Source organism: Echinops telfairi, unplaced genomic scaffold (assembly GCF_000313985.2).
Source record: "Echinops telfairi isolate 266 unplaced genomic scaffold, ASM31398v2 ScPeMD7_7424;HRSCAF=8462, whole genome shotgun sequence".
In the NCBI taxonomy this organism is placed as follows: Eukaryota; Metazoa; Chordata; class Mammalia; order Afrosoricida; family Tenrecidae; genus Echinops; species Echinops telfairi.
Genome location: NW_022111324.1, coordinates 75,089,054 through 75,096,459, shown reverse-complemented (window position 1 = coordinate 75,096,459; position 7,406 = coordinate 75,089,054). Strand labels below are relative to the sequence as shown.

General features: G+C 56.0%; 2 protein-coding genes across 7 annotated transcripts in view; one reads left to right on the top strand and one right to left on the bottom strand.

Annotated features, from left to right (window-relative positions):
- TMEM63A (transmembrane protein 63A) overlaps positions 1-2,420 on the top strand; it is a 36,429-nt gene extending 34,009 nt beyond the window's left edge. For all 4 annotated transcript variants that reach the window (XM_045298037.1, XM_045298035.1, XM_004699945.2 and 1 more), the window contains one exon: positions 611-2,420. In XM_045298037.1, the coding sequence (XP_045153972.1) occupies positions 611-778 (168 nt within the window). In that variant the 3' untranslated portion in view covers positions 779-2,420. The remainder of the gene's footprint in view (positions 1-610) is intronic.
- Positions 1,905-7,406, bottom strand: part of EPHX1 (epoxide hydrolase 1) — a 45,131-nt gene continuing 39,629 nt past the window's right edge. For all 3 annotated transcript variants that reach the window (XM_045298039.1, XM_004699944.2, XM_045298040.1), the window contains exons 6-9: positions 6,725-6,930; positions 4,517-4,625; positions 2,831-2,956; positions 1,905-2,258 (exon numbers count right to left, since the gene is read on the bottom strand). In XM_045298039.1, coding sequence (XP_045153974.1) covers positions 2,057-2,258; positions 2,831-2,956; positions 4,517-4,625; positions 6,725-6,930 — 643 coding nt within the window. In that variant the 3' untranslated portion in view covers positions 1,905-2,056. The remainder of the gene's footprint in view (positions 2,259-2,830; positions 2,957-4,516; positions 4,626-6,724; positions 6,931-7,406) is intronic.

The window sequence follows — 7,406 nt, the reverse complement described above, 5'->3', positions numbered from 1 at the left end:
CCCCCCCCAGTCTGGCTTTAGTGACACAGCCGGTTCACAGCCATTCCTCCCACTGGCCTGGGTGAAGGCCTCTGGTAGGCACCAAGAGGTGGCCACACTGGTTAACTTGGCGAATCAGTGCTTCAAAGGCAAGCCCCACATTAGAAAGACGGGGACTCCTGTCCTTCTATCTGCTTCTGGCCCCAGCATCCTGTTTCCAGAGGGTGGGCCAGTGCCCCCCCTCAGCAGGTGCCCTTCTCGGGTGCCAGGCCCTCTTGTCAGTGTCTGTCCTCGGAGGGACACACCTGTGACTGCCAGCCAGTCAGGACCGGCCTCTGGAGGGGCCACAATGTCCACAGGTTTGCTCAGCATCCGGGCATTGTTCGATAGAGGCTAGTTTCCCATGCACAGTGCTGAGAAGTAGGTATGCTTCCTTCTCTGCGACCACGGGAACTGGGTACGATCGTGTGGCACATTGACTTGGGCCGCTAGACAGTTCTGCAGCCCTGACTTCCCTGGGGTCTTTCATGAGCAACAGCCTGGCTCAGAGGAGGGTGCCTGAACCATGGGGGCAGGGGCGCAGGGATGGAGTGTCCCCCACCTGAGCACTAACTCCCTCCTTTGTTGGCAGCCATACGTGCCCCGAATTCTGAATGGCTTGGCCTCGGAAAGGACAGCGCTGTCCCCGCAGCAGCAGCAGACGTACGGAGCGATCCGCAACATCAGTGGGGCTCTCCCAGGGCAGGGCCTGGCCCAGAGCCCGGAGGACAGTGTGGCCATCTCCTACCAGGAGGCCTGAGGGCGAACTTCCCAGAGGAGCGGAATTGGGAGCCAGGGGCCGAGGAGACACAGGAACAGAGGTTTCAGGACCCCCACCCCACCACACTGTGCTGTCCTGGAAAGGTGGACTCAGGAAGGCCGGCGTCAGGCGCCTGGCTGGGTGGGAATGGGTTGGGACACTGGCTGCAGGCCAGCAGGTAGTGTCTGTGGTCCCAGGGGAGTGAAGATATACTGCAGCTCGATACCTCACCTGTTCCCCAGGCCTGCTCCGCTCCCCTGGGCCTCTTCTCGGGCACAAGCTTCCCACTGGCTGTAGCTGAAATGATGTTCCTAGTGGGTTTTTTTTTTTTTTTAGCCAAGATCATGTGTAGCAACGTCCCCCAGAACCATTAGCCTGGTGGCTCTAGAAGGTAATGTCACCAAGCGACATTGTCTCTCTGTCCCCATCCTTACACCTAATGAGAGCTACTGTCAGCAGTGGGGTATGGATGGGAGAGGAGGTTCAGTGTGACTCCCGTCCTTGTCCACTGTTCATGGCCCCCTCCCCTCCCCTGGAAGCTGCCCAGGAGTCAGCTGTGTGCGCACCGCCACATCCTGTGTCTGGGTGGTTGTTTTCAAACCATGTTGTTAGTGATGGGCAATGAGGCTCATTAATAGTGCCCATTTGAGCAGACTGCTGAGAGCCAGCCTCCTGCCTTTTCAGGACTCAAGGTGTGGGGCGCAGTGCTTGGAGGGCAGGCACAAGAGAAGAGCAGGCTACCTCTGGGCTTAGGGTGGGCTGTGTGTGGCTCCAGCTGGAAGGACCACAATCCTGTCAGCCCCTTGGCTCCTCCTGCAGGATCTCTGCTAGGGCCACGCGCTGGACTTGCTCCCCAGGCACTTCATCGCTCTTGCCTCCGGGTGGCGACAGAGGCCCAAGTTGGTGTTTGGGGCCCATCAGACCAGCTCTGGACTTGTTCACTGTAGGTGGGCCAGGGTTTGGGTGACAAGGCCTAAAGTGGGGGCCCTCCCCCCAAGTTGTCCTGTGCATGCACTTGTTAGGAGATTGAGGCAGTAACTCAGCCCCGGTCCCCAGTGGGACCCCCTTCCCAGAGCAGGCTCTAGACCTGCCAGTCCACACCGCTAGCAAGGGACACGCAAGTCACTGAGAAGTAAAAATTTTAAATGTATTATCCAAGCCATGTGTGCTGGCCCTTGTGGCAGGGCTGGGCATGGGGATCCCAGCATGGGCAGGGCAGGATACAAACTCATACCTGGGGAAAGGGGCCCCTTCTCCCTGGCAGGGGAATCGCAGAAGTTATTGTCTCTCCACGGCTCCCACAAACTTGCGGATGTCCCGGGCCAGCAGCTCCGGCTCCTCGAAGGCGGCGAAGTGGCCCCCACGGGGCATGTAGGAATAGGTGAGCAGTTTGGGAAACTTGAACCTCACCAGGCTTTCCGGGGCATGCATTAACTCACAAGGAAAGGCTGAAAAGCCTGTGGGCACCCAGACCTTCATCCTAGAGGGAGGGGCAGACGGGAAGCAAAGGGGTGGCTGAGGACGAGGCTGTCTGCACAGCAGGGCCAGCTCGTTGGCCCCAAGGTTTTCCCTGCCTCTCCCCTCCCACCCCAAAGGCCCTGTGATGCGGTGGGTTAAGATTTACAGCCATTTGTAATTTATCAAGGGGTGGGGGGAGGAATTGATGCCAAGGGCTTAATAGAAAGTAAATGTCTAGAAAATGGTAACATTTTATAAATATGGTTGATACAATTAATGTATGGACTGTTGTAAGAGTCCCCAATAAAATGATCTCTTAATAAAAAATTTCAAGGAGTGAACCATTGAAACCCCGTCCTACTGACCTGGGGGTGAAGGTAGGCCAGGCCCCTGCTCCCCCAAGGGCCTCCAGGGCTGGTTTAGAAATGGAGACCCCCAACAGGAGGACAAGAGAGAGCCCTGGAAGAGCCTTCAAGAGCTAGCTGGAAGGACACAGGATTGCTTCCAGCTCCCGGACACCACAGCTTCTCTGTGCACCCCACGGCCCCTCGTTGAGGTCAAGAAGGGCCACCTCCACCACCAATCCAAGCTCACCGTTCATGCGGCTGGCTGTTCCAGCCCTGGCCCAAGTTCTCCTTGTAGAAGCGCTGGGAGGAGGTGATGGTCCCGGTTGTCCAGTACAGCATGATGTTGGTTAGCAGGTCATCCAGGGAGAATTTCCTAGGACGGTCAGGAACAGGAAGCACCCCACTCAGCACCAGGGGCCGCTGGCTCCCTCCTGCCCCGCCTGATGAAGCGCTTCTGTAGTTTTACCCTGAGGACCATGCTGCGAGGCTGGCACTGCCACCCCCACTCCACAGATACCCGGCTCAGAGCCAGAGCCCACCTGAGAGGCCCCAGCTGCTGATGTAGGCGACAATGCTAAGTCCATTGGGAAGCAGCACACCCCCTGCCGCCTCCCTCCCCGATTCGATTCCCCGAGTCTCCCAGCTTAAGGGGTGTGTTGCTGGAACCTCACCCCACTCATCTGCTTCCTTGGGCTTAGCTGTCAGTCACCTGCTCCTTCCATGACCTCGTCTAAATGTCTCAAGTCACCCCAACTGAAGACCTTTCCACTCGCCGCCCCTCTCCCCTGCCTGGCTGCATGCAATCTCTAATACTACAGTGGACTGGTTTCTTCTAAGACAGCCTCTCACTTGCCGAGTTCTAGATCTGAGTCCATTACCAAGTGGACATCTCTAACCAGGCCAGCCTGCCAGCACAAATGAGCATTTACACTATGCCCCTCCCCGAATGCCCCCCATGCACAGACAACATACACACACGCAGACACACAGCCTCCACTCCACTCTCTGTTGCGAAGCATTGTAGGAAACCTCAGTCCCCGTGTGCCTTCCCAGATCCATGCTCAGTTACGCCCATCCCACCGTCCATGCCTCCTCCGGTCACTGCTGCCCAGATGACAGCGTGGACTGGTCCCCTTGCCTTGCTCCATCCGTCTAACCTATGCACCCGAAGCCAGTTTAGCCCCAACCAGCCCATGCTTCGACTACTCAGATGCCCACGAGCAATCAGTGTGATCCTCAGGTAAACATGCAACCAATGCAGACAGAAGAGCGAGGGGTGGGGGGTGGGGGCGGCGGCCCAGAGGCGGCACTGACAGAGGCAGACGCATCTTCACCTGCAGGAAGGGACTCCCCACCCCCACCCCCCGCCCTCCCAAGAGCGGCTCTCTGCAGGGCCATGAGAGAAAGTGGCCATCTGGTGACTGGATGGAAACCGGCCACCGACACTGAGACAGTCACACCCATTTCAATTCCCTGAACTGCCTCTGGCCAGCCAGTTGTGTGTCGTCACTTTGGTCTCTGACCAGGGCTTGAAAGCGACCACAAGAGCCATTTTTGTCCCAGGGCCGCGCTCAGAGGGGCCTTTCTGGGGTGGGGGGGGGGGGAGGCTGCTCTAGGATTTGTGTGTCCTTGTGGTCTCCCCTCACTGTGCTGCTCCAGCCTCTGAACCAGTGCCCTTTCCAAGCACACCCTGCTTTCTCATGGCTCCGCTTGAGCCAGTGAGCTTAGAGTCAGGCTCCTCGGTCCCCAGCTTCCTCATCCAGAAGACAAGGCTAAGGGGGCCAGGTTGGGGAGGGGCCACTTAATCCATTCCCCTCACCCACTCCCTAAGACAAAGCAACCAGACACTAGAAGGTGGCGGCTGTGGGGATGGGGAGGCTCCCCAGCAGAGGTGAGTTTATGTGTGTGTGGGGAGGGGTGGCGCACTCCTCACCTTTCCAGGCCTCCGTCTTCCAGGTTTCGGAATTCCGGATTGGTCCAGGTGGAAAACTTCTCCAGAATGTAGGCAGCCAGCCCGACAGGGGAGTCGTTCAGGGCGCAGCCTGGGTTGGCAGGAGCAGGGAGCAGCTCAGACTGAGGGGATGGGGCTGATCCCACACGCTGGACCCTGGCCAGAAGCCAGGCTTGCTCTGCCCTGACACTTAGGGGCTCAAGCACTTCCCCTTCCTTCGCCCTCAATCTTGACCCACAGAGATAACAGACCCCCCACAAACACACACCCACACCCCACTACTTCCCGGCAGTCACACAAAGCCGGCAGCTTTCTTCAAATCAAAGGCTCTACGGCTCTGGGTTTTGTGAGACCCAAAAGAGATGTGTGTATGGATGCTATTTTTAAAAATGGGTTTGGGAGATTCTTCTTTTTTCAAGTCTTTATGCTGTAATCCGTGAAAAATGAAAAGCCCCCAAAAGTCCAAAGCAAGGTATCAGTTAAAAATACAGAAGTTGGTGGGAGGGGGACTGGGAGACAGGATGCTCTGCTCAGGGGCCCTGAGCTTCTTGAACAGAGTGCTCATGGTTGACCAGCGTGATGAACATTCAGTGTCACTGAATTGTATACTTCATTAAAAATGTTAAAATGGAAAATGTTTTGTTAAGTACGCATAGCAACGATAAATAAATATGCCCATCTGCCAAAATTGTGAGTAGTCTTTCAAATGGCTGGGGCAACAGGAAAACCTCACCAGAGTCCTGAGCAAAGGCAGCTGGACCCTGGAGAATGAATACACTCTGATCTCCACTCAGACCAAGTATGGAAACGAACAAAACTGTTTGAGGTTAGAAGCTGGGAGAGTGGTTCTCCTGGGAGGGGGGCAGGCCTGGGAGAGGGCCCAGGGGGGCTTCTGGGAATGGGGGCACGCTGTTCCTGACATGAACTGCTGGGTACCTGGGTGTGGTCCACGTGTGAAAATCCACCAACAAGAACAGCCAGTTCTTTTGAAGACTGGAGGGGAGAGGGCTGGGAAGGGAGCAGAGGGTATGGCGAAATCGCCCTTTCAGTCCTGTGCCCCCACTTTTTTTCCCTTCAAATTGTGCACAAAGATGGACTACTTGTGAAACCAGACTCACTCTCACTGCTGCCAACCTGACGCCGACTCAGTGCCCCACAGGGCAGGACAGCCTCGGAGTTCAGTCTAACTCTTGATGAGAGTAGAAAGCCCTGTCTTGTTTCCAGGGAGCAGCTGGTGGTTTTGAACCGCTGGCCTTGCAGTTAGCAGTCCAGTGTGTAACCGCTGTTTTATAAAGGCTTTACGGGCTGTCTCGCAAAGGTGAGGAAGGGGCTTTCATGGAAACTGTCAAACGTTTTGAAATGGGCAAGAGGAGGACCCCTTTCAGGGGGATTCTGTTTTCTAGTGGGCCCTTCTGGGGCTACTTGGTTCTCCTGGGACCCTGTCTCATCTCCCCTTGTCTTAAAGCTAGTTTACAGCTCTGTGAATTGTCATGCAAATGATTCCTGTCCATGGAACAGCAAATGGAGTTTGTCCAGTGGAGATACAACTGAGGCCGACACCCTGTTGGATTTGGCCCGGTTCTGAATCTGTGAGCATATGGACTTCAGGGTTCCCAATTGCCTTGGAACCATTTTTAAATTTTTACAAGTTCCTTTATTAACTAGAGCTAAATTAGATCTTTGAAAGTGCTCATTGTTCAGTTACACGAGAGTCATGGTTTTACCGTCTCAAAACAAGCAAACTGCTCTAGCGGGATCCTGGTGGCTGAAATGGCTTACTGTCACAGGAACGTCCGAGCCCCCTCCCCGCCTCCAGGGGAAGGCTCCCTCTCCCTTTCCTCTACTGGGGCCCCACCCCACAAGCCCCAGCTCTGCCTGGGGGGGCTTCTTCCTTTCCCCACCCATGCTTCCTCCTGAAGGACTTGGGCTCAGGGGGTATGGGGGTGGGGGGAAGTCTATGCCACTATAAATAGTCAGCCAGCTAAGTAGAGTTTGGTGTGGCCTGGGAATTTGATGACCATTATAAACTTGCTTCTAGGGGAAATGCAGTTCAAGGATCGGAAGAGCTTGGCGTTCCCTGAAAAGGTTTGTGGCCCCAAGGGAGGGAGCCTTCCCTGGCTGGTGACTTGTTGGTGGAATGACCGTGAGCCCCGGAGGAAGGCCCAGCTGCAGCCGCTGCGTGCGACTCACCCACAGTGTCCGGCTTGGTGGCCTGGATGTGCATGTAGCCGCTCTCTCTCACCAGGCTGTTAAAGACCTTCTTGAAGGGGTACAGGAGCTCTGCGTCCCTCTCGGTGTAGCCAAAAAGCCGCCGGAAGCTCGGGCCCAGCAAAACAGTCGGGAAGAAGGAATTTTTTAAAACGAAAGCCATGTTCACGTGCAGGCCTTTCACGTGCCTGAGGGCAGAAGGGCGCGATGAGCACACATGGGCAGCAGAGATGAGGGGCACCACGCCAGTCCCCATCATGCCTGCCCCTCTGGGTGGCCACTAGAGTTTGAAACGGGGGTGGGGGGGGGTGTTCAGAAAGGTGCAGAATGTCTCTCCCATCAGACCCAACCCTGAGTGTACCTCTCTGCCCAGGCACGTGGCACAGAGGCACCGGTGTCCTGTGGCAGCACTCGGAGGAAGGGCCCCGGTTAAAGTGACCGGGCTCAGCTGAATGATGGTTACTGTCCACCTCTGCGCTGTCTGGGTGGACCCTGGTGTCTGTGTGTTTGTGTGTGTGTGTGTGTGTGTGTGTGTGTGTTGAGTGTGCATGTAATGTGTATGCGGTATGTATAGGGTATATGGATGTAGCGTGTGTGGGGTATATGTAGGGTGTCTACAGGGATGTGTAGGGGTGAGTTTGTTTGGAGGGATGTGTGTGTGTAG